This window comes from Marmota monax, unplaced genomic scaffold (assembly GCF_021218885.2).
Source record: "Marmota monax isolate L192 unplaced genomic scaffold, Marmota_monax_Labrador192_F-V1.1 WCK01_AAM20220418_F8-fsc00139, whole genome shotgun sequence".
NCBI classification, from domain to species: Eukaryota; Metazoa; Chordata; class Mammalia; order Rodentia; family Sciuridae; genus Marmota; species Marmota monax.
The window spans coordinates 5,146,177-5,173,673 of NW_026695226.1; the positions used below are offsets into that span (position 1 = coordinate 5,146,177).

General features: G+C 34.3%; 1 protein-coding gene across 1 annotated transcript in view; it reads left to right on the forward strand.

Annotated features, from left to right (window-relative positions):
• Positions 1-24,306, forward strand: part of Znf277 (zinc finger protein 277) — a 120,063-nt gene extending 95,757 nt beyond the window's left edge. The window contains exons 5-12 of the mRNA XM_046435364.2: positions 7-98; positions 9,544-9,654; positions 11,369-11,501; positions 17,871-17,938; positions 19,516-19,612; positions 21,226-21,268; positions 22,452-22,626; positions 23,957-24,306. Coding sequence (XP_046291320.1) covers positions 7-98; positions 9,544-9,654; positions 11,369-11,501; positions 17,871-17,938; positions 19,516-19,612; positions 21,226-21,268; positions 22,452-22,626; positions 23,957-24,143 — 906 coding nt within the window. The 3' untranslated portion in view covers positions 24,144-24,306. The remainder of the gene's footprint in view (positions 1-6; positions 99-9,543; positions 9,655-11,368; positions 11,502-17,870; positions 17,939-19,515; positions 19,613-21,225; positions 21,269-22,451; positions 22,627-23,956) is intronic.
• The last annotated feature ends 3,191 nt before the right edge of the window (positions 24,307-27,497 follow it).

Sequence of the window (27,497 nt, forward strand, 5' to 3'; positions counted from 1 at the left end):
TTACAGAAAGAAATTCTGGAACAACAGCAGCAAGAACGAAATGATACCAATTTCCATGGCATTTGTATGTTTTGCAATGAGGAATTCGTAGGAAACAGGTTTGCCATTATGCAACTTTAAATATTATCATTATTAATCTGAAAACTTGTTAAAACATTTGTAATTGTAGGTTGTATTAATTAAGTTTTATGGGTTGGCCCAGACCCCTTCATAAATGAATAGTACTTTTTTTCTTTAATATGCCTGACATCAAAGATGGACTGTGGTTGCTCTAAGCTGACCAGGGGAATAAAATACCAAAAAATAGATATTTAATCCTGTAGGGCTTTTAAAATTGGCTGACAGGTAAGACCATATGCAACAAACTACAGATGTACCTCTCTATACTAACTTGTTAATGCTAAATCTTTGGCAGTTTTTAGTTTCGGTTGTTTTTTATTTTTTTATTTTTGTTTTTTGCCACGCTGTGTATCAAACCCAGGGCCTTACACATGCTAGGAAGGCACTCTACCAATGTGCTAAATACCCAACCCCTGGCTTTTCACTTTTGAATATTAAAAATGATGAAAATCAAAAAGTTGTAATGTTATTAATTAAGTCACCAAGCCTTATTGATCCAAAATCAACTGGTGCACTACAATTCATTTCTGAAAACTAATCATTGATAGTTTGCATAGATTCTACAGGTTTTCAGCTACAAACCTCAACATGATCGCCCCCATTTTAGACGCCAATCATAAGTTAAGGGGTTCCCAGGGTACTTGAATTTTTGACCAAAAAAAAAGTCAGAGGTTCCGACTGAAGTTTTTCATTTGTTTGATATTTCTCTAGAATGACTCATAGAACTCAGGAAAGCATTGTGCTTATAATTATAGGTTTATTATGAAAGAATATAGATTAGAACAGCCAAGTCAAGAGCTGGATAAGGCAAGATCTGAGGGGGTCCTAAATGCAGAGTTTTGTGCCCTTTCCTCAAGGAATAAGGACCTGTCATCCTCCTGACACACCACTGAATTCACTAACCAGCAATCTCCACTGAGCTTTGATGTTGAATTTTTATTGGAACTTCATTATGTTACTGTGACTGGTTAGATCATTGAACTCAATCTGCAGCCTCTCTCCCCTCTCTGGAGATCAGGATGGTTCAATATCCCAACTCTTAATCATATTTACTATACTTTTTATCATTATTTTAGCATGTACTCCTTCTATTTATTAAAATTTATTATAAAACAGTGTGCTGTACTATGCCAGCAGCAGCCTCATGTTCTTGTTCACCGTGTGTCTTGATTGCATCAGGAGGCCACATTGAGTGCTTGACCTATAGCATCTGGCTTTGTATAAGTACATTATGTGATTTTTGCACAGTGATGAAATTGCTAATAACCCATTTTTCAGAATTTATCACTGTTGTTATATTAGCTATACTGCAGTCCTGCATTTGTATTTTCCCATTATACGGACATAAAAAGAATCCAAACACAAAGAGTTAAATAATGGACAAGGAAGAGGAATGAGTACTTTCTTATTCTAGATCTATTCTTTTCTTTTGTTTGTTTGTTATTTTTAGTTACACATGATAATAGAATCTATTTTAACATATTTATATAAGCATGTGGAATATATCTAATTCTAATTAGATATAATCCATATATCTATTATAGTAGATATATCTAATATCTAATTAGATGTAATAATTCTAATTAGGATCCCAATCTTGTAGATATATCTGATGTTGAGATTCACTGTGGTGTATTCATATATGTACCTAGGAAAGTTATATCAGATTCATTCCACTGTCTTTTCTATTTCTATCCCCGTTCCCTTCCCTTCATTGCCCTTTATATAATCCACTGAACTTCTAATCCCTTTGCCTCCCTTATAGCATCCACATATCAGAGAGAACATTCGACCTTTGGTTTTGGGGGAATGGCTCATTTCACTTGGCTTCATAGTCTCCAGATCCATCCACTTACCAGTGAATGTCATAAAGTCATTCTTCTTTATGACTGAGTAATATTCCATTGTATACATACCACAATTTCTTTATCCATTCCTCTGTTGGTGAATATCTAAGTTGGGTCCATAGCTTAGTTATTGTGAAGTGCACTGCTATAAACATTGACGTGGCTGTGTCGCTGCAGTATGCTGATTTAACTCCTGTGGCCATATACTGAGGAGCAGGATAAGTAGATCAAATGGTGGTTACATTCCTAGATTTTTGAGAAATCACTCTGCTTTCCAGAGTGATTGCACTAATTTGCAGTTCCACCAACAATGTATGAGTGTATCTTTTTTCCCACATCCTCACCAATATTTATTGTTACTTGTGTTCTTGATAATTGTCATTCTGGTTGGAGTGAAGTGAAATCTCAGTGTAGTTTTGATTTGCATTTCTCTAATTGCTAGAAATGTTGAACATTTTTTCCTATATTGTTTTTATTATATTTCTTCTTTTGAGAAGTGTCTGTTTAGTTCCTATGCCCATTTATTGATTGGATTATTTGTTTTTCTGGTGTTCATCTTTTTGAGTTCTTTGTATATCCTGGAAATTAACTCCTTATCTGAGGTGTGGATGGCAAAATTTTTCTCCCATTCTGTAGGCTCTCTTATTCATGTTCTTGACTGTTTCCTTTGCTGTGAATACCACTTATTGGTATTCACAACAAGAATAGTTTAATACCATACCATTTATTGATTTTTTATTTTATTTCTTGGGCTTTAGGAGCTTTGTTGAGGAAGTCGGCTCCTAAGCTGACATGTTGAAGTGTTGGGCCTGCATTTTCTGCTAGTAGGTGTAGGGTTTCTGGTATAATACCTAAGTCTTTGCTAGATCTATTCTTTATCCTCCCCAGTACACCTTTGACCATGGAATGTACTAGCTATTTCTTTTAACCTATTTGTCTGAGTCTAAAGTGTATCTCTTATAGACAGCATATAGTTGGGTCATTTTTTAAAATCCATTGTGCCTTTTGATTGCAGTGTTTCTTTCGTGTCTAATATAATTAATTACTAATAACATGGAATTTACTTCTAATATTTTGCTATTTGTTTTCTATTTTTTAGATTGTTTTATTCCTTTCCTCCTCCATTACTGCTTCATTTGTATTGAATAGGCATTTTCCAGAATATGGTTTTTTAATTTCCTGTTTGTTTTTTATCATATTTTTGAGCTATTTTCTTACTGAATTCTCTGGGGATTATGATTAGAATTTTAATTTTATATAAATCTAGTTCTAATCAATACCTATAACATAATTTCAGTGGTATAAAATAATTTACTCCAACATAGTTTTTTTCCCTCCCCCACCCTTTGTTCCATTGTGACCATACAAAAGACATCTTACTGATTTATGCAATTATCTCTTAGACAAAAGAAGAGTTGTAACCAAACATACATGTATATTGCCTTTTATATTTACCTTTGTAATTAGCTTTGCCAGTGTTCTTTAGTTCTTCATTTAGATATGAGTTATCGTCAAGTGCCTAAAGGACTCCCTTTAGTTTCTTATTGGGAAGAAATGCTAGTAGGAAATTTTTTCAGTTTCTGTTTATTTGGGAGTACCTTGATTTCTCCTCCTTTCTTTTCTTTTTATTATTATTATTATTATTTTATTTTATTTTATTTTATTTTAGTTGTAGATGGACACAATACCTTTATTTTATTTATTTATCCTTATGTGATGCTAAGGATCAAACCCAGTGCCCTCAAACTTGCCAGGCAAGCTCTCTACCACTGAGCCACACCCTAGCCCCATTCTTCTTCGTTTTTTGAAAAGCAGTTTTTCTTGACATCAAGTTTTTGGTTTGTAGTCTTTTTTTTCCCCTAGCACTTTGTCATCCCCCTGCCTTCTCATATCCATAATTTCTGATGAGAATTCAAATGTTAGTCTTATTAAGGATCCCTCATATATTATGAGTTAATTTTTTTCTTTCCACTTTCAAGACTCACTCTTTGTCTTTACCCTTTGACAGTTTATATCTTGATTTGCATTTCGTTGGTATCTTCTATTTGACGTTTGTTGGCTTCTTGTGTTTTTTCATTGGATATGGGAAGTTTTCAGACAATAATTTTTCAGATCTCCTTTCTACCACTTCTCCTCTTTCAGAAATCCTATTATACATATGTTGGTAGAGGATGGCTCTAAGACTCTATTTATTTTTATTCAATCATTTTTCTCCTGTACCTGCACTGGAAAATCTCAATTGATCAGTCTTCAAGCTCAGTGAAATTATTTTTTTAATTTATTTTTTAGTTTCAGGCAGACACAATATCTTTATTTTATTTTTATGTGGTGCTGAGGATCGAACCCAGTGCCTCACATCTGCTTGGCAAGCACTCTACCACTGAGCCACAACCCCAGCCCAAACTCAGTGATTCTTACTTCTGCCAGCTCAAAGTTTCTTTTGAGTACCTTAGTAAAATTTTCAGTTCAGTCATTATACTTTTCAACTTCAAAATTCCTAATCTTTTTTATAATTCCTACTTTTTTGTTGTTGTTAAATGTTCTTTGTTTGGTAAGGTATCATTCTCAGACTTACCTTTGATTCTTTAGACATGGTTTCCTTTAGTTTTTTTGAACATATTCATCTTAGCTGACTTAAAGTCTTTGTGAGATTCTGGACTTCCTCTGGAGTAATTTTTTTTGTTTGTATTTTCTTTTCTTGTAGTTGGAGATGGACAGAATACCTTCACTTTATTTATTTATTCTTATGGGATGCTGAGGAGTAATTTCTGTTAATTTTCCCATGTGTATGAATTAGGGTTTTTTGTTTGGTTTGTTTGCGTATGATTTTTTTTTGAAAACTCAACATCTAAATAACATAATGTGAAAAAAAATAAGAAAATAATAAATAATATAATGTGACAACTCAATCAGATTCCTCCCCTGCTTCACCAGGGTTTTTATTGCTATTTGTATGTTTAGTAACTTACATAGACTAATTCTTTAAACTGTGTACTCTTGATCATGTGTGGAATCTGAAGTCTTTACCTAGTTAGCTTAGTGTTCACTAATGATCAGTTCTTTGTCTAGGGTTCTGTATATAGATTGAAAAATACCTTCAACCCTACATCAGTTTACAGCTCTGCCATAGCCTACACTTCATGGTTGGGTAGAGGCTCAGAATTAGCTACAAGTAAGAGATTAGGTCTTCTCATCTTTTTCCTGAGCTTGCACATGGATGTGGCCTTCTAGATCCCCAGGAATATGCCAGAACTTTTCAGATTTTTCTATAGGCATCTCATTCCCCAGTTCTTTATAGGTGTTTTGGCTAGGCTATTATTTGCCCCAATCAATATTTTCCTCAGGCAGCTGTAATGTTAAAAAAGTTGTCACTGATTTTTTTGTTTGTTTTGGGGGGTTTTTTTGGCAAATAGCCTGAGTAGACTTAGGTCATATAAAGAAAAACCCTGTGAATGGAACTTTTCTCAGTACCTGACAGACAAATAGTAACGATTCTTTAGAAATGTCCCACTCCTCCTTTGGCCTCCAGGGCCTGTGAGGCTGCTGGGTTTCAAAGCTGTGATGTAGCTTAAGAGATAGGAATGAAATAGAGCACCACAAAGCTCATCATTCTTACTATTTTAAAAAAAAATGATATATATTATTAGTTGTTGATGGACCTTTATTTTATTCATATATTAAATACAATGATGAGAATCAAACCCAGTGCCTCCCACATGGTAGGCAAGCACTCTACCACTGAGTCACAACCCCAACCCATTGCCATTTTCTTCAATAACTGCTCATTAGATTTTTGTAAGCCTCTGGTGAATTTCCAGAGTTCTAAAAACAAAGTTGATTTTTGACAATTTTTGCCCATGTCCTAATTGCTTTTATGGAGGAACAGATTTTCAGACATCCTTATGAAAGTTCTTCTCAAAGCTATTCCTTTAATTTAATCCAATTTGCCCAAAATACCGTTTTAAGTTTAAAGAAGAGAACTGGGGTTGTGGCTCAGCAGTAGAGCACTTGCCTAGCACGTGTGAGGCCCTGGGTTCCATCCTCAGCACCAAATAAAAATAAATAAATAAAAGTATTGTGTCCAACTACAATTAAAAAATAAATAAATACCTTTTTAAAAAGTTTAGAGAAGACTGATAACAGCTAATATTAATCTAGTAGGGGGAAAAATGAGATTGGAGAGAATTGTGTAGGGAAATTTTTATTTCTAAAGTGTAGAAGGAAGAAGTCTAGTTCATGAAGTAATACTGTAAGTAAAATTTCAATTCAACCCAAAATGTATTAATTACATATTAATAATTGTATTAATTAATTAATTTCAATTCAACCCAAAATGTATTAATTACATATTAATAATTATTAAATGCCTTTAAGAACTAATATGAATGTGAAAAAAGATGTAAATGTGAAAAAAAATTATGAAAACTAAGTTTCTGTGAAACTTGTAATTTGAAGACAAATTGTATGATTAATGATAAAGTTAAGTTTATAAAGAAGGTAAAGAGTTCAAATACTATTTTAAATTGTCATGTAGTTAATTTTTCAGAAATTAAACCTTAGTTAGCTAGAAATTAATTTAAATTTAAAAAATGAAGTCAACAATTTAGGAGATCATCTTGACTGATCATAAATTAAAGAATTTCAAAATCTAAGATGAAGCAGATCAAGTAAGGTGCCATCTTTGCTCCAAAGCCCCAAAGATTTTCCTGCCTTCACCAACCAGCTGCTAAGGTTAGTAGAGTGAATGCAGATGGTAGTGACTTCTTCCCACCTTCTCAACTCACAGGAATAGGGTGAATTAACCCAGAATTGACTTAGCTAGCATACCACTTAGATGGTTACATTAGTCAGGGTTCTCTGAGACATAGAATTATATAAGAGGATATTATTATAGGAACTGGCTCACACAATTAGGAGTTACTAGAGAGGACAATACCTTCTTGAGCCTGCTACCATTCTAACTATACCTGGCCGCCCTTTACTGCCTGGACATCAGTCTTAGAACCCAAAGGAAGTTATGGCTAAGTTTGGGCCACTGCTCCCTAAAGCCAGAAGATACCAAAGAATATCAGATTACAGCCTGGGGCCAAGCACAGACTGGTAACTCCACCAAAACTCTTCTTTGGGCAGGCCTCCCTCTGTTTTGTCCTTTCACAGAACTTACCTCAATCCAGAAAGCAACAGGGATGGTAGCAGTTGAGCACATGGGCAGGAGAAACCTCCCAACAAACCTGCTTGCTTTGAGACAACTGCCTATTTATCCTCTTCCCTGCCTTTTAAGATCTGATTGCCTGGTTAGCAGGTTCAAAAACAAAAAATCTTTGGAGCCAAGTTAGGCTCCCATGGGCACATTCACTGTGGGGAAGTAGCAGAGCCTAGAATCATGGAGAACATCTCTGTACCTCTGGGAGGATCTGCCTTTAGCTAGGCTGGCCAAGAAGAACCCTTGTAGGCACAAAAGACTCTCTGAACTACCCCAACAAGTACTTTTAGTCATAGTTGTCAGCAATAGTTAAGCAGTTACACATTGAGCATGTTAACCACAGATTAATAAACATATCTCCACATAGTAAAAAGAAAAGGCCAACAGGCATTTTTGGAAATGTTTGCTTTATTTCACTTCCTCAAGGGAAAAAAGAAACTAAGCAATTTGGGCTGGGTGCAGTTGGTACACATGTAATTTTAGCAACTCAAGAGGCTGAGGCAAGGGGATTACAAATTCAAGGCCAGTGTCAGCAATTTACTGAGACCCTAAGCAACTTAATGAGAACCTACCTCAAAATAAAAAATAAGGGCTAGGGATATAATTTAAATGCCCCTGAGTTCAGTCCTAGTCCCCGCCCCCCAAAAAATTGGTGGGGGCAAGGAAAATATCTAAATAAGCTACATAAAATAAAATGTAATATGCCAATATGCATATAATATTTTTGTGGGTTGTATACTGATAAGTTCCACAAAACTTTCACCTTTATTTTATGAAGTAAAGTTGTAATAACGTCCTTGAGGGATATATTCTACACATTTGCTTATTTGCTATTGTAGAAGTTACATAAATTAAAATTTCACATATATACACCGTGGAAAACTATTCAGCCATATGAAACTATGAAATCCTTCATTTTTGTGAACATGGATAGAACTTGAGGATATGTCACAGAAAGACAAGTACCACATGATTTCATTGTTAGGTGGAATATAAACAAAGTTGATCTCATAGAAGTTGAGAATAGAATGGTGATTACCAGAATCTGGGGAGAACATGGGGTAAGGAAGGATGGGGAGAGGTTGATCAGTGGGCATAAAGTTATAGATAAAACAGGAGTAAGAAGTTGCTCTGTGCTATTGCACAATAGAGTGACTAGATAAAATGATAATGCACTTTGTATTTCAGAAAGCTGGAAGATAAGAGTGTGAATATTTTCACCATAAATAAATGATAAATGTTCAAGGAGACAGAAATGTTTAACCTGATTTAAACATTACATTAATGTATTTATCAAAATTTCATATGGTAGCCCATAAATATGTGCATTTATGTTTTTATATGTCAGTTAAAATTAAATTTAGAAAAAAAATAAAATTTTCCTTTTCTACATAGACTAATCAATAGGCTGGTCATTGTGTTTCCAGTTCGTCATAACCCTTGAAAGTAATTAGACCTGTTAACTGTGGGCTCAAATTAGATAAATGTCTATGATCACAGGTTATCTTACTGTTAGGCAGTTGTTTCATCTCTCCCTCATTGTATTAGTTAGAGTTCTCCAGACAGAAAGAACCAATAGGATATTTGTGGGGATGGTAAAACAAGAGATTTATTAGAGAAATTGATGTATGCAATCATAGAGGCTGAGAAGTCCCATGACAGGGTGTCTTAAGAGTTGGAGACCCTCAGGTGCCAGTATCATGGCGCAGTCTGAAGGGCTAAGAACCAGGAAAACTGATGGTGTAATTCTCAGTCTGAGACTGAAGGCTCAACCCTGGGGCCACCAGAGTAAAGTCTTGGAGTCCCAAAGCCAGAGAGCCTGGAATTTTGGTATCCAAGGTTGGGAGGAAGACAGTTCCCCAGCCTCAGAAGAGAGACCAAATCACCTTTTCTCTGTTTTTTCTTTTATCCACACTAACCAGATGGTGCCCACCTAAATTGAAGGCACATCTTCCCCAACTTAGTCCACTTAGATTCACGCCAGTTTCCTCTGGACACCCTCACAGACATGTCCAAAAATACTTCACCAGTTCTCTAGTATCTCTTAATCTAGTAAAGTTGATATCTAAAATTAACCATCATACTCGTTATCAATTGCAAAAGTAGAGGAAGCACAATTTATTTAATAGGTTAAAGGACAGAAACCTGTTATTGCTGTGAGGATAACCCTTCCAGTGTCAGTTAATTTTAGCCTTCCAGTACTGATGTGATTATGTTTGTATTTACGTACCTTATAACATATTACTCTTCAATAGCTGAAATGTTTATGCCAGTGTTTAGTGCTTGTTTAGTCCTCTTAATTATTGTTACATGATTACTATTTCTAGCCTAATTGTTCCTAGATGATTTGTAAATAATACAAATTCTTCATAGATCTGTTCTTTTGAACCACATGGCCAGAGAGCATGCTTTCAATATTGGATTGCCAGACAACATTGTAAACTGCAGTGAATTTCTTTGTATGTTACAGAAGAAGCTTGACAAGTAAGTACTATTTTATGAAACATGGCCTAGACATATTTTAATAATGGACTCTGTGAATTTTTTAAATTAATTTGATAAAAGTAATTGAAGAAATGGAAATCTCCTGTGCTGGAAGAATTTGCATTTTGTACAACCATCCTATCTTATGTAGAATATACTGACTTTAGTGTTTTTAAATTTTTTCAATTAAAATATGTCACTTATGCCAAACAGTGTACATACCATATAAGATATATCATGTAGAGTATGAAGAATGTACTCATCATGTAGTCTAAGAAATAGAACATTATTTATTCCTTTGTTTCCCTGTTTGCCTTTCCCTCTTTTTATCTCCCCAGAAGTCACTATTCTCAATTTAAAATTTTAATTCCTTTACTTTTCATTGTAACTTTTTTACATATTTAATAAAGAAATATATTTTCAAGGTATTAGTTAATTCAGTTTTATGTGTCATATAGCCAAGTATATGTATTCTTTCACCGTTTATTTTTTATTCAAATTTATATATAATACTTCATTGTCCCAAGGTTATATTCTAGCAACCTTGAATAGTTAAAGCTTAACCTATTAAAATAATGCAAGAAATTTTCTGAATCATCAAAATGGCTTTCAAAAACGTTTCTACTTTTTTCTAGGAAAGGGCCCAAAGATTTTTTCCCCCCCCCCAGGACCTAGTTTTTGAAGAAAATATAATGCTCACTTGCCTGGAATCTCAACCCACTACATTAAGAACAGTAACATAAGGGAAGTAGATACAGATGTGTGATTTTTTTAAAAAAAAAAAACAAAGTTCTTAATTTGAATTCTGTTATATTATTCAATTATGTTAAGATGAATCATTTCACCATTCAGTTTTAAAGACATGATGTGCATTCTAATAAGATTAGCAATAATGAATATCAGTAATCACCTTATTGCCCCTAAGTTATTTGCTCTAAAAGAATATGCTTATTTCTGTGGTATAATAAGCAAAAGGATGTTTAGTAGAAATTTTTTAAATTCAGAACTAAAACATTGGAAGATTACAATCACTGAGAATTCATGTAAAAGAGATTAGATTTACTCTGTGGTTCTGATGACTGATAGATAAAAATTGCAGGCAGTTTCAGCTGTCAGACTTGGTAAGAAAAAAACATTTTTGTTAGTAATCTGCTCAATACTGGTAATTACTGCTTTATTAAGTGATGAATTAATTCCCTATTAATGGAGATTTTCAAGCAGAAGGCATATGAGAATGATATAATAAAAAACAGCTACTGTGTATTTTATTCATATATATGTATACATAACAGTTCATAACACCTAATAAGTGCTCAATAAATATATATGAAATTATAAAAAATATAAAATGTAAATATTCAGTTTAGAAATCAGAAAATAACAACAGAGAGGACAAATATTTTAAAACTTCCACAGGTACTAGGGACTGGCAAACCTGCAAATTAGTTTACAGGATATACCTACCATGTGTTAATTATCATATGCAATAGAGACAGTCAGTGCTAGTTGCTATTATAATTATTTAAAGAGTATACGTACATTTTCATTTTAGAATAAGTAGTTTGATTACTAAAGCAACAAGATAATTCCAGCAAGGGTAGTTTGAATATTTTGTATGACCTAAAATGAATAAATACAACCTCAATAAAGGTCTCCTATAGTTACTATCCAAGAAATTTGTTTAATCTTAACAATGTTTGTGTATTTCTTTTAGTTTGCAGTGCTTATATTGTGAGAAGAACTTTAGGGACAAAAATACACTTAGAGATCACATGAGAAAAAAGCAGCATCGCAGAATCAATCCTAAGAACAGAGAATATGACAGATTTTATGTCATCAATTACTTGGTAAGCTTTCTTTTCATAATTTAAAATTTAATTGCAGTTCTACAAACAAAATCTTCCTAAAGGCCAACTAATGTTTGAATAAGAAATTAGCACAAGGGTTAAAATATAATTGAGGAACACCTTCAAGCAGCAGTTAGCAGTGGTTTACAAAGCATGATTTGATTTGATTTGTATTTGATCTGGCAAGTATATAGTAAAAATATCATGTTCTAGAATTCACAGTGATTGTGACCAAAAAAGAAAAAAGTATATCATTTGGATGTCCACATACCATCCTCTACTTATCACCTTATCTGTTAACTTGAGGCCAGAGACTACTGTATTCTCTTCCAAAAACATTTGTTGAGCACTGGTGCTATGCAAGATGATTATTTAAAAGCAATTTCTTTACTCTTTCCCTTCCTCCCCACTAAAAGACTCTCCCATTTCTCTCAAAACATATTGTATCATCATTGTTCTCTGTACCCGTTTTGACTTGTGTTGTTGTTTGGGGGTGGTTTTTTATTTTGTTTTGTTTTGTTTGTTTTATGATACTGGAAATGGAACCCAAGGGTGCTGTACCACTAAACTTCATTCCTGCCACTACTTTTTCTTTTTTTGTTTTTTGTTTTTATTTTTGTTTTTGAGATAAGGTTTCGCTAAATTGCTGAGGTTGCCCTCAAACTTGTGATCCTTCTGCCTCAGCCTTCCAAGTCACTGGGATTACAGGTATGCACCACTGCAACCAGCTGAACCAGCTTTTTTTTTTTTTCTTTTTTCTTTTTTTTTGCAGTACTGGGGATTGAACACAGGGCCTGGCCCAGTTTATTTCCAGAGTCATTTTTAGGGAAACCAATGCATTTGACTATGCAAGGCAACTTTTATTTGTTTGCCTGGCAGGGTGAACTAACCAGGTTACCTCTCTGAGGATTTTAAAAGTATTGAAAGCTCTCCTTGCCCAGAAACTTTGATAGCATTTGCTGGCTTCTATAGATTACAGTCTCTTTGGGTAAAAAGAGGTATTCAGTTGGAAGCTTATGCCACATTGGGTACTTAAAAATATGGGAAGGGGTTATGGATTGACACAATGACTAGGGAGTGCTACTGGTCCTACCCTCCATTCCCCAACTTTTTAATTCTATATAGCAAAGGAAGGAAACTATTCATACAAAGACAGGAGTTAAGTAATTCTCTAGAGGGACTGAAAGAAAGATGGGGAGTTTTGTTTTTAACTGATAATTTCTTAAGCAATAAAAATTGGGTTTGGTTTGGTTTTTTTCCTCTCAATATAAATGAATTAAAATGTAAACTTATTGGCCACAGAAGGCTAATTGAATATAATCAGCCCTTTTATCTATTGGATAGAAAGAAGCATATCCTGAATTATGTTGGAAATCTCTACTCTTAGGGTGGAATTTTTGTTTGTTCTGACATCCATATAATGTTAAACTGAAATTCCCCATGAGAAGCAAGTTTAGCATGTGTTTGAAGATTGACTCTGGGAGGTTTCCATGGTTTGCTTCAAATGTTTTACAACCAGCTAAAGGCAAAGGCACCCTTTGCAAGTGCTGCTTCAGGGCCTAGCTTAATCCAATAGGGAGTGGACTTCAGTCTTATTTCTAAGAAGTATTCAACTACTGCAGCAAATTGTAATAGTAAGTTAGTAGTTCTTCCTTATGGGACTGTTTTAAGCTAATATTCAAAAGCTTAGAATTAGTAGAATATTGTATAGCTGGAGGTATTTACCTTTTAAAGGATACAAAGTATCTGCACAATAATATTCTACTGGCACTTTTTGAAAAGTATATTTCATTCCCAGGGCATCAAGTAATATAACTGTCAAAACTGAAATAATTAATAGGAGTGCCAGCTATATCTAAGTGAGCATGCTAGATTGTATGGCCACATAGTATCCATATTTACTGTGGCAAATGATGGCTAAAGAGAACATAAAGTTTAATGAATATAAAATGAAAATTAAATCACAGCTTTAGGGTATTATTGACACAAGTCATTTTTTTTAATCCAGTAACTATTAGAATACTTATTATGGGCCTGGCACCATCCTAGGTATTTATATTAAACTTAGATATTTATATTAAATCATTTAATCCTAATCACATCCCTATGACACAGGTATTTTTCTTTTTTAGTTGTAGATGGACACAATACCTTTATTTTATTTGTTTTTATTTTTGTGTGGTACCAAGGACCAAACCCAGTGCCTCACACATGCTAGGCAAGCACTGTGCCACTGAACCACAACCCCAGTACAACACAGGTATTATTATTAAACCTATATTATAGAATGGGAGACTGGAGCACAGAAGATAAGTAATTTTTCCAAGTTCATATAACAATGAAAAGTATTTATCTTCTGCATCAGTTTTCTTCATTTTTCTCATTGAGATAATACATCTTGTGCTTCTGGTTTAAGTTTTTTGGTCAAGTAGTGGTGTTGATTTCATAATGATATTTTTAACCCTCCCTTGCCTCTTTTGTAACAAACTAAAAAGTGACCAACATCAAAGTAAGCTAACTTTAATCTGTGCATTAAGTCTCTCTCCTATAAACCTATAGCCTAAGTAGCACTGGAAACCTTTCTAATGGTGTAGATAGCCAATAACTAAGAGATTTGGGGGAGGAACTTAAATTTGTTGTGATGCCTTAGTATTATTAAAATTCTATAAACAATTTTGAAAAAGATTGAAGAAGCCTGTAAAGTCTCTAAAGATATGTAATGCCTGAACTAGAGGAGTGCTTACAAGAGGCATCAATCTTAATAACTTTCTAGGAATATTTTAAAGAATATTGTTGTAAAAGAAAGTATTATAATACATGGAATGTGAATATAAATAGTAGTAATGTGTTCCCAATAGTAGTAATGTGTAATTAGAGAAAAAAAGAGGGCCAACAGTTTCTCTGTTTTCTTTTAAACTCCATTTAACATGAAAAAAGAAAAGTAAGTCATTGATATAAAGTAATATAAAATTTTACCTAAGCAATGAATAATAATAATGCTAATACTAAAAAGTTTTAGTAAATGAGACATTTATTGTTTATTCCTCTGAGGGAAAAGGCTGACATGATTGTGCACAAAAAACAGAAGGATTGTTGTATTGGTAGTCAGTGCCTGGACATCCACTTCATTGGCTTCATATGTTCTACATACATTTAAGTGTCTTCCAGGACACAGCTGCTAGAACAGAAAGTAAAACATTGCAGACAGGGTGACTAATTTGATCACTGCTCTCAAAGAGTTCAGAGGTTGGCATGGGAGACAGACATGTAAACTTGTGTGTTCGAACACCTTGCAATGGTGTCTACATAGTCAGTATTCGACCTGTTTTATATCCTATATGCAATAATTGTCATCTATCCATAAAGTTCCTCCCCTCCCAAACACTATAGAATCTCCAGTATGCAGGGATGAAAGTGTCCAGGATATCCTGGCAAGAGACACTCCAACAGTCATCAAGGGAGGAGAGCCAAATTGACAGGTTCCTTTTTTCTTCTTAGGTGAGATTATTTCCATGTTTAATAATTCATATCCATTTTCTGAATAATAACAGGCTTGCAAATACATTAAAAATTCTTTGCATAGTCTGGATTATCTACTTCAAGTTCTCGGTTTGTTTTCTCACAAACAAAAGAGTTCAATAAGATAGGATGGTTAAGGGACAAAGTACCAGTAAGTTTCACTAGTCATGTACTCCTGCCTCAGCGGGCAACAAATTGCTTGCCATCTTTCGGCCTTTGGCTACATATTCCCATGGTGCTCATGTATCAAGTACTCAGTTTTCCTAAAGAGAACTAATTTTTTGCCATTTTTTTATCATTTGAAAATATTTTACTCTTAAAATATACAAAGCCACATATAATAAATGTAGACTCTTAACCTGTTTCTCATGGTTTTGTTATAGTTCGCTCTAATTTGTTCACATTTTAAATGTTACTGGGTTTTTTTGTGTGTGTGCATGTGTGTGTGTGTGTATGTGTGCAAGCATATGTAAGTGTATGTATTGGGGGGAGTGTGCTGGTTGGGATCTTTTCTTTTTTTTTTTTTTTTTCATGTTTTCTTCCACCCTCTCATTGTTCATAAGCCATCTGATGCTGGGGTTTGAGGGGGTGTTCTGAACATCTTTACTGATATGGCTTCCAAACTTTGTTTTTCTTGCATCCTTTGCTTTCCTAAATGATTCATTAGCAGGCACAGCATCTTAATTAAGGAGTTATGTGCTTTATTTTTTGTAATTTTTTTTTTCTCTGTGGGTCTTGTTCCTGTAATAAACCATACATTTAACAGTACCAAAGTAGAGTGCTTTAGGGAAGCCTGGGCTATGTCACACGGTAATTGCTTATTTCCTAATATACTAATGAACATATATTTCTATTTTCCTCTCGAGTTTGATAAATGCTTGATACTATATTACCTAAGTAAATTCTTACATTTACATGTTGTACTGAACACCACAGAAATTATAAAATTATGCTTTTCAGTTTGGAAATTTGACAGTGAAAGATATATTTTTGTTGTTGTCCTTTTGGCTCAAAACATTTATTGATAAACATCCTTTTCCTATATCATTTAGAATGATAATATCACAGATGGTTCATACTTGATAATATCTTGCAGCAATAAAAGCATGAACAAAAGTCCTTATCCAGAGAGACCAAATATGGCAAGAAAGATTAATTTATTGCCAAATGTTCTAATAAAGATCCTGTTAATAGTGTAGAAGCCATTCTTGATGTCCTGTAATGATGTTTACATGCTTTATGATAACTCTGGGAAATATACTGTAGAGTCCAAATTTACTCTCTGTAATGATATCTTCAAAACTTCTTGTTAAGTTGATGGATGATAGATTTTTCTTTCTCCCACTAAATCATAATGGCACTCACAGTTCTTTGTTTTTAGCTTAATGAATACTTTTATTTGAGAAAAATAAATATTCATAACTAAGTGAATTTGGGTGGTGTTTTTCCAAAAGAAGGATATTGAATACTGTTATCTGTGCTTATAGCAAGTCAAGCTGGAATTGTCCCCCTCCAGAGGTTCCTGCTTAAAGGTGTCCATTAATACTTCTACATTCCTCTATGGTGCACCATCTGCTTTTGCCTAGCATAGTTTGAAGTTGGTGGAGAGAGAAGACAGGACAAAAACAGGGGAATAGCTCAGAAGAAATCATTCCTGCTCTTCAATCCTTAAAGTTTTGCTGGAATTGGGACTAGGCTTGCCAGACATAGCCTTCACAAGGGAGAATTGTTCTACTAACTGTAAGGGATAAAAAGGATTTGAATGGGTACTTGAGCACCTACTCATGGCCAGTACTATGTGCTTTATAGACGTCTTTTAGTCATCTTACAAAATACTGTTGAGGTAAGTTCTAAGTTGTCCTCAAATTTTTAGATTTTTTTAGTTATAATCCAACTCACAAAATACTTTCTAGTACCCACTGTATGCCAGTCGCTGGAAACGTATGCATAAACAAAGGCCACATCCTCCTGGACAGTCTAGTGGGGGAAGTGAACAAATAAGAAAACAAACAGATACAGACAATGATTTAAGGTAGTGATCAGTGCTTATAAAAACAATAAAACATGACAGAAGGAAAAAAAAAGTAACTTTCAAGAGGAGTATTGTTTTAGACAGAGTAGTCCAGAGTGACTGAGCCAGTGGAGGCACATGGGAGAGCAGCATTTCAGGCAGAGGATGCAACAAGTATGAAAGAGCTGGGTGGTGTAACTATGCTGTGTCCAAGGCATAGCAAAAAAACTGGTCTGGAGTATATTGAGGAAGAAAAAAGGTATTGGGAAATAAGGATGGAGAGACAAAGAGGCTATGGAGGTCTCATAAGCCATCATCAGATCTGAATTTTCTTCAGTGATGGGACACCGTGAGAGGGTTTGTACATATAGAGAAGTATCCTTTGAAAGACTACTGTGGCTGCTGGCTGGGAAATAGACCACAGGGGCCCTAGAGTAGAAATAGTCCATTTAGGAGGTTGTTTCAGGATCTCTGTCAGAAGATATGGTGGCTTTTTTTAAAGATTCACAAGACATTCTAATACATACCCAGGGTTGAGAAAACACTGATTTAAATTTAAAAGAAAAGAACTTGATTGCAAGGATACTTCTGCTTCTACAAAAAGAGAAACATTGAAAGCTTATTAGGATATAACTATTCTTATCGATGAAATAAAAATCTTAATATATCCTACCTGTATTGTTTCAAAACTATTTTAGTGAGTTTGGTTTGGCTTTTGGTTTTTTAGTTTTGGGGGGTTTTGATTGTTTTTGTTTTGTTTTGTTTTGTTTAAGTTCTATGACTATTTTTTGTCTTCTTTCCCCTTTTCTCAATCTCTTTACTCTATTCTTCCTACAAAGGAACTTGGGAAATCATGGGAAGAAGTTCAGTTGGAAGATGATGGGGAGTTCCTAGACCATCAGGAAGAGTAAGACTTGTTGCTGCTAATTAATTACTGTGTTTCAAGAGTAAGAAGATAATGCTTTGGTTTGGTCTAAAACTGTCATTCCAAGGACAAAAAAAGAAAAAGAAAAAAAAAATCCCCACTTTGAGCCATGCATTTTTTCATGTAATATGGAAAGAATGTGAATTCAAAATAAGTCTTACAGAAAAATCTAATAGGAAAGACAGTTATTCCAACTAAATTAGCACAACAATTATATATATTTCAGAGAAAAATTTATTCCAAAATGCCTTGCTTATTCAGTTGATCTCCAGATTCTGAAATCTTAGGACCTTGGAACTCTCATTGGAGTAGAGTGTATAACCTAATTGAGTATACCTTTGGAGTATAGAACATAACCTAATTGAAGTTGATCTTTTTCTGTATTTATCCCATTGATTACTAACTTAAAACATTCATAGCTCTTTGCTTGAAATTACAAGTTTAAGAAGTATTCTTTTCAACCTGAAAGGATTCACTGTTGGTGATTCTCTTTTTCACAAAAGCTATTTGACCTTTTTTCTCTCCCAGGATTTTGGATTGAGATTATTTTAATAGTGAAAAAGTCCAAAGTTGCAGAGGTACCATTTGCTAAATTTACTTGATATAGAAAGATTTAGGTAGTGAGTCCTCCAGACTATAATAAAAATATTTCTTTACCATTAGGACATACTAATTACAATGTTTAATAGATGAATGCTGAAGTTTTAATGACATAAAATGTTATAAATATTAATAGTCATGACCTTGAGCAGATGGGCTAGTGACTCCCACCTGGATGCATAGGATTAGGGAAAGTATTCACTGTTTTCTAATTGGGAAGCTTTGATGGAAATTGGGTTAGGTTGATCTTCAAAGTCAAAACAATGATAATTTCTGAACTTGCCAAGAGAAACTCTCCCATTTGAATTTGAATGGATGGTTCCTTGTCTTCACAATTCTTCCATACTGGCACTTTTACTTTTATTCACTTGACAAGAAGTATTTCAAAAATACATGCATGTAGATCAGGGAAGTACTAAAAGAGATCATGTATACTTTTTGAGTTCTCTGTTTACAACCAGTTTTAAGACTTGCCCATTTAAAAATGATCAGTATTTCCCTTGTGAAAAATACATATTTTGGTTTTTGAAAATACACTGTTTGTCATGCAGAAGCACTCCCAACATCGCGTGCGCCTCACAGCACATGTGCTTAGTGCTTGTGGTTAATGAGAGCAAGCACCACATCTCTTGATATGATTCCTTTACAAATTAAACCTAGCTGTCTCAGGAAAACATTGCACTGATTCTGTGTTGAAATAGCTGCTCAGAAGAATGGCAAATATGAGAAAATGGAGCAGCACCTGTTTTCTATTTATATTAATTTCATGGTGCTGCTTTGAATTTCAAAAGCTATAGCAGAAAGTTATAATATGATGTGACAATCTTTACCAAAATGTCAGAGTTGAGATTGGCAGCATTTTCCAGGGATGAGAAAATAATACCAAGTCACCATGTAATGCACCCTCTTATTTAAAAGATTATCCATGCTTCTTGTTTGATTCTTTCTTTTTACCCCAGTAAATGGTCTGATTGGGAAGAACATCCTGTGTCTGCTGTCTGTCTATTTTGTGAAAATCAAGCAGAAACAATTGAGAAATTATATGTTCACATGGAGGTGAGATGCTTTTATATATTTTAATTTTGTTTCATTCTGACAGGAAGCTGATAATTATTGCACCTTTGTTTGCTTATACTTTGTTTTCTCAATCATTATTCCATTTGTAAAAGTGCATTAAGTAAATAATCAAAACAGAAGAGACAGGACAGGTCTATCAAGGAGAACCAGAGCGCAGGGCAGTTTACTTAGTATATATGACTACACCAGGGTGACTATTAGTACTGGGATTACACAGACCACTAATACCATCCCACCTTTGAGATGCTTACAAGATAAAAATTAACAGTACCCAACTATAACAGTAGAGATTCAGAGTCTTTTCATTGCTTCTGGAGAAAGCGTGACAGGACTATTAACTGGAAAATCAAGAACAGGTATGTTGTCATTTAACATTCCTGGAAGAATGGAGGAGAAGGTAGTAGGTTAACAGTGTCCAGGGTATGGTCTTATAGAACCTTCAGTTATCAAGATTTGGAGAGAAGAAATTCAGGTATATTCTCAGCCTGCTTTTCATTCTGGGTGCCATTTTTACATTTTAGTAAAGCTTGAAGCTAATAGTTCTAAATTTTACTCATCCCAGTATACCTAAGAGAGACATACTCCCTACACCTCTGATCTTCAGTATATTCTGAGGGTAGGGAAGGAGAACATAATAATTTATAACAGCTTGAGGGCTGAAAGGTGATTATAATAGAAAAATATTTCTGAGTGATTCTGATATTCTCTCCATCTCTTGCTCTCAGTTACCTTTGTCAACAGTGGACCATGCTCTCCTCTTCATTCATAAACTTTTTTAGTTCAGTAAAATAAGAACCTGGGTAGTATTAGAAATGTCTTCACCCTTATGAAAGCAGAATATGTGTGTATAAATTTTCTGTTTAAATTTAACTCCTAATAGCCTAGTGTCTTTCAGTTGAAAGGAACTGCAGTACCCTCTGCTGTGTAGGGATCCCATCCTAAATAGGTGGCTTCAACCTCTGCTTGGTCACTTTCAGTGACAATGTATCATAAATTCCTGATGATCATGCATGTGATGGCCATCACAGTTAGATGATGTCTGTCCTTCATCACCTTATAAATTAAAACATTGACACAATTACAGAAAGGAAACAGAATAAAGCAAGCCTCTGCATTGTGAAAATCAAAAGGAAGTATGATTTACAGGAATTTAGGAGTAAAGAGAAACTTCCACATTTAAGTTGTGTATTTGACAGCATAAAATAAAAAACAGAAATGAGTGAAATTACCTATCCGCTTGTGGAACAAAGTACCTGTATCCATAATTTTAGATTCCCTGTGCAGTAGAGCCACCACATCTTACCTGCACACTTTTACCAGACTACATATTTCAGACACAGTAAATTATGAAAACTATAGCTATAAGCTACAAATAATTAAAACACTTTAACTTACTGATATAATTTCTGTGGACAGTGCTTTAAAAAGAAGTTGAATGTGAGGTGAAGTAGTTAGAATTAGAAAATTTCAAAAGGAGAAGATGATGAACTCAAGCTGTTTCTGGAGTACTCCATCCTATAAGCTATCTATATCTTCATCCTTAGAGGTTAAATAATTCATATGCTTACAAGTGTATTCATTACTTTTTTTAGGATGCACATGAATTTAATCTCCTCAAAATAAAGTCAGAACTTGGTAAGTTTGATTTGGAAGTTATTTTCCATGATGCTGCATTTTTTAATAAGCCAACCTGTACATGATGACTGTGTTTTATAGCCGTGATTGGAGAGCACACAGCCAAAATGCTCTGTATAGATGGTCCTACCAGAGCTCTCTGAAGTAGTGATTCTCATCTGTTTTGAACTATAATATTCAAATATGGTTTGTTTTCCTTCACATAAAATTTCACTCACTTTCCTATATGGATAAGTGCTTTCAATGAAATATAAGTTAATGGTTCGTTCTATCATAAAGTGGAGAAGACCAATAGAAAGAACACAGATTTTTGAAGTCCTATTAGAGTTCATACTCCAGTTCCAACACTTACTGCCTATATAACCTTGGAACTCAGGTCAGAAAAACATTATAGTGAATAATGTATCTAAACCACCTACTGCAGTGTTTGGCAGTGTAGCTAGCATTATTCATTACACATATATCCAACTGAATCATTCTCAGTATCATTACATGGAAGAATTAGGGACATTGAGTTATATAGTACTGATTTCCTCATGGATCTCAGTGAAGTTCTCACTTCTCACATTTCAGCTTATTCTGTACTTGCCTAGACTCTTGGTTGTGTTGCACTTACAGACATGTATATACATTGTATATGTAATTAGTTTAGTAGTCAGAAACATCAGCTCTAGAGCTAATAGCCAGGTGTCACATCCTAGTTCTGCCACTTACTAGCAATGAAACCTTGGAAAGTTTAATAATATGTAATATATATATGATACTACTACCTGCTGGTGTTTTGTGAAGATAAAATATATTAATATATGGAAAGTGACTAGAATAGTCCTGAGCACATAAGCCCTGTAAGTAAGTATTGGCTCAAATTATTTGGTATGCTTTATAATTGCACTGCCTCTTCAGATTGGTTAATTAAGTGTCCTTTAAAAAATTATAACAAAGGATTTTGAATGTTTTCACCATAAATGATGTTTGAGGAAATAGATGTTTATCCTGATCTAACATTACAGTTTAAACATGTAGCTAAGCATCACATGATAACCCATAACAATGTAGAAGTTTTATGTTTTTACATAACAGTGTAAAATATAAATTTAATTTAAACTTCAATTGAAAAGAAATTATAGCAGTGCAATATGGGTCTGACCAGTTGTCTAATGATTCTATATGCTGTCATTTTCAGGATTAAATTTCTATCAGCAAGTAAAACTGGTCAATTTCATTCGAAGACAAGTTCACCAATGTAGATGTTATGGCTGCCATGTGAAATTCAAATCCAAATCAGACCTAAGGACTCACATGGAAGAAACTAAACATATTTCACTACTTCCTGAAAGAAAGACATGGGATCAACTAGAGTAAGTAATTCCAAAATAGGTATAAACTTCTATGCTCTGATTTCTTTATTCCATCTCTTTAATTAATTTCTTTAAACTTAAAAAAAAGGAATATATATGTAGTGTAAAAACAAGTATTTTCATTCCTCAAAAACTTTATCTTAAAATAATCCCTTAGAAATAACAGCAACTATTTCATACTTTATGGTGTGGCAATTTATATAGCTATAGATAGATACAGAAGTAGATATGGACGTTTTAAATTATATTTCACTAACAGAATATTGTAAACATCTTTCTGTTGTATCATTTTTAATGCTTTCTAAATATTCCATTATATGGCTTTAATATTCTAATTGTTTTTTGATATTTCAGTTGTTTCTTTTTGTTTTGATAAATAGTAAATAGTGATAGAATGGATATTTATATATGCCTACATTTTTGTACACTTATTCTAATTATTTCGTTTAGGTAAATTCCTAGAAACAAAATAACTTTGGATATGCATGCTGCTAGACTTTTGTATATTTGTTACATAATGGCACTTTGAAAATTAAACAGTTGGTCATCTGATATGTACCTATTGAGCTGTTGTGAGACTCCCAAGTATCTTTTAACAGTCTAATCTTTCTGGGCTAGCTCCCACATCATTCTTGATAACCTCAGCTGGGGAAACCAGCTATGGGGTTCTAGCTACCCAGGTTTCTCTATTCTCAGAGAATGTTAAATCAGGTCCCCCCAAAACACTAGTCAAAAAACTGTAGTCTTTCTCCTTAAGAAAAATCTCAGATTTGTGAGAGTCCATATCTACTCGGATTGAAATGGTTTCCCATTCTTTTAATTCTTCTTACAGAGATTAGATATGAAGGAACCAGTAATGATTAGATTGGGAAACAGAACACAAGGAGAAACCTAATATTTTCATAGGGTATTTGAAGAATTTGTGTTTGATAAAGTAACTATTTTTAACTTTGTTATATAGGGAATAACTGAGCCTTTTGAGTAGAAATTAAAGGGATGTCATTCTCCTATGAAGGAAGGTATTATCTAACAACTAGAGCTACCCGATATGAAGTAGGCTGCCTTTCAAGATAATGTTTCTTATCAAATAGATATCAAGTAGAGGCTTGAATGGTAGGTAGCAAGACTAGATTTTGCAAGGCTCATGTTAGACCAAAAAAAGGAAAGATAGTCAAAGTCATCTCCGGTAAAACCTTTGCAAAATTTTATGACATTGTTAGTAAGAGAATCTAGCAAAATTATAATAATGTATGTGTATGTTCAACAACTTAGAAATTTTCTAGACAGTTTATTAGTTAGGTTATTCAATATATATGTGGTTGTTTTACAGGTATTATTTTCCAACCTATGAAAATGACACTCTCTTGTGTACACTGTCTGACAGTGAAAGTGACCTGACAGCTCAGGAACAAAATGAAAATGTTCCCATTATCAGTGAAGATACATCTAAACTAGATGCTTTGAAACAAAGTAGCATTTTGAACCAGTTGCTGCTTCAAGAGTGCTTGAAAAACTAGAAGAAACTGCTGCAGAAACAGTTTCATGTTTTTCTTCTGTGAAACTTATAGAATAGTTTAAATTTGAACACCAGCAAAATATTAATTCTTGATGAAATGATTTTTTGTAGTGAATGCTGTTTTCAAAAAATTAAGTTGAAAAATAAAATGAGGACTTTTTATATTTTGGCTATAAAGTTATATTGTGTGACCTATCATCTTAAATCATCCCATTTCATTAAAGTAATAATTATCTATAATAAATAATCCAGAAAGAAATGTTTACATTTTTCATAAGCCTGATTTTAACGAGTTGTTTCAGCCTCCTCCCCACAGGCTTCCTTCATCCAATAAGTCACTAATTTGACAGTGTGGTTTCTCGGCTATATTTTTTTTTTTTTAATTTTTTTTTATTGGTTGTTCAAAACATTATAAAGCTCTTCACATATCATATTTCATACATTAGATTCAAGTTGGTTATGAACTCCCAATTTTACCCCAAATACAGATTGCAGAATCACATCGGTTACACATCCACATTTTTACATAATGCCCTATTAGTAACTGTTGTATTCTGCTACCTTTCCTATCCTCTACCATCCCCCCTCCCTCCCCTCCCATCTTCTCTCTCTACCCCATCCACTGTAATTCATATCTCTCCTTGTTTATTTTCCCATTCCCCTCACAACCTCTTATATGTAATTTTGTATAACAATGAGGGTCTCCCTCCATTACCATGCAATTTCCCTTTTCTCTCCCTTTCCATCCCACCTCATGTATCTGTTTAATGTTAATCTTTTCTTCCTGCTCTTCCTCCCTGCTCTGTTCTTAGTTGCTCTCCTTATATCAAAGAAGACATTTGGTATTTGTTTTTTAGGGATTGGCTAGCTTCACTAAGCATAATCTGCTCTAGTGCCATCCATTTCCCTGCAAATTCTATGATTTTGTCATTTTTTAGTGCTGCGTAATACTCCATGGTGTATAAATGCCACATTTTTTTTATCCATTCATCTATTGAAGGGCATCTGGGTTGGTTCCACAGTCTAGCAATTGTGAATTGTGCTGCTATGAACATCGATGTAGCAGTATCCCTGTAGTACGCTCTTTTAAGGTCTTCAGGGAAAAGTCCAAGAAGGGCAATAGCTGGGTCAAATGGTGGTTCCATTCCCAGCTTTCCCAGGAGTCTCCATACTGTTTTCCAGATTGGCCGCACCAGTTTGCAGTCCCACCAGCCATGTACAAGAGTACCCTTTCCCCCACATCCTCTCCAGCACTTGTTGTTGTTTGACTTCATAATGGCTGCCAATCTTACTGGAGTGAGATGGTATCTTAGGGTGGTTTTGATTTGCATTTCTCTGACTGCTAGAGATGGTGAGCATTTTTTCATGTACTTGTTGATTGATTGTATGTCCTCCTCTGAGAAGTGTCTGTTCAGGTCTTTGGCCCATTTGTTGATTGGGTTATTTGTTTTCTTATTGTTTAATTTTTTGAGTTCTTTGTATACTCTGGATATTAGGGCTCTATCTGAAGTGTGAGGAGTAAAAATTTATTCCCATGATGTAGGCTCCCTATTTACCTCTTTTATTGTTTCTCTTGCTGAGAGAAAACTTTTCAGTTTAAGTAAGTCCCATTTGTTGATTTTTGTTATCAACTTTTGTGCTATGGGTGTCCTATTAAGGAATTTGGAGCCCGACCCTACAATATGTAGATCGGAGCCAACTTTTTCTTCTATCAGACGCAGAGTCTCTGATTTGATATCTAGCTCCTTGATCCACTTTGAGTTAACTTTTGTGCATGGCGAGAGGAGGGGATTCAATTTCATTTTGTTGCATATGGATTTCCAGTTTTCCCAGCACCATTTGTTGAAGATGCTATCCTCCCTCCATTGCATGCTTTTAGCTCCTTTATCAAATATAAGATAGTTGTAGCTTTGTGGATTAGTCTCTGTGTCCTCTATTCTGTACCATTGGTCCACCCTCCTGTTTTGGTACCAGTACCATGCTGTTTTTGTTACTATTGCTCTGTAATATAGTTTTAAGTCTGGTATCGCTATACCGCCTGATTCACACTTCCTGCTTAGAATTGCTTTTGCTATTCTGGGTCTTTTATTTTTCCATATGAATTTCATGATTGCTTTATCCATTTCTACAAGAAATGCCGTTGGGATTTTGATTGGCATTGCATTAAACCTATAGAGAACTTTTGGTAATATCGCCATTTTGATGATGTTAGTTCTGCCTATCCATGAACAGGGTATATTTTTCCATCTTCTAAGATCTTCTTCTACTTCTCTTTTTAGGGTTTTGTAGTTTTCATTATATAAATCTTTCACCTCTCTTGTTAGGTTGATTCCCAAGTATTTTATTTTTTTTGAGGATATTGTGAATGGAGTGTTTTTCCTCATTTCCGTTTCAGAAGTTTTGTCGCTGATATACAGAAATGCCTTTGATTTATGCGTGTTGATTTTATATCCTGCCACTTTGCTGAATTCATTTATTAGTTCTAGTAGTTTTTTTGTAGACCCTTTTGGGTCTTCTAGGTATAGAATCATGTCATCTGCAAATAGTGATAATTTAAGTTCTTCCTTTCCTATTTTTATGCCTTTAATTTCTTTCGTCTGTCTAATTGCTCTGGCCAGTGTTTCGAGAACTATATTGAATAGAAGTGGTGAGAGAGGGCATCCCTGTCTTGTTCCAGATTTTAGGGGGAATGCCTTCAATTTTTCTCCATTGAGAATGATGCTAGCCTGAGGCTTAGCATAGATAGCTTTTACAATGTCGAGGTAAGTTCCTGTTATCCCTAGTTTTTCTAATGTTTTGAACATAAAGGGATGCTGTACTTTGTCGAATGCTTTTTCTGCGTCTATTGAGATGATCATATGGTTCTTATTTTTAAGTCTATTGATGTGGTGAATAACATTTATTGATTTCCGTATATTGAACCATCCTTGCATCCCAGGGATGAATCCAACTTGATCATGGTGCACAATTTTTTTGATGTGCCTTTGTATCCGGTTCGCCAGAATTTTATTGAGGATTTTTGCATCTATGTTCATCAGAGATATTGGTCTGTAGTTTTCTTTCTTTGAGGTGTCTTTGTCTGGTTTCGGAATCAGGGTGATGTTGGCCTCATAGAATGAATTTGGCAGAGCTCCTTCTTTTTCTATTTCCTGAAATAACTTGAAAAGTATTGGTATTAATTCTTCCTTAAAGGTTTTGTAAAACTCCGCTGTATACCCATCCGGTCCTGGGCTTTTCTTGGTTGGAAGTCTTTTGATTGCTTCTTCTATTTCATCTATTGTTATTGGTCTGTTTAAGTTGTGAGTATCCTCCTGACTCAGTCTGGGCAAATCATATGACTTAAGGAATTTATCAA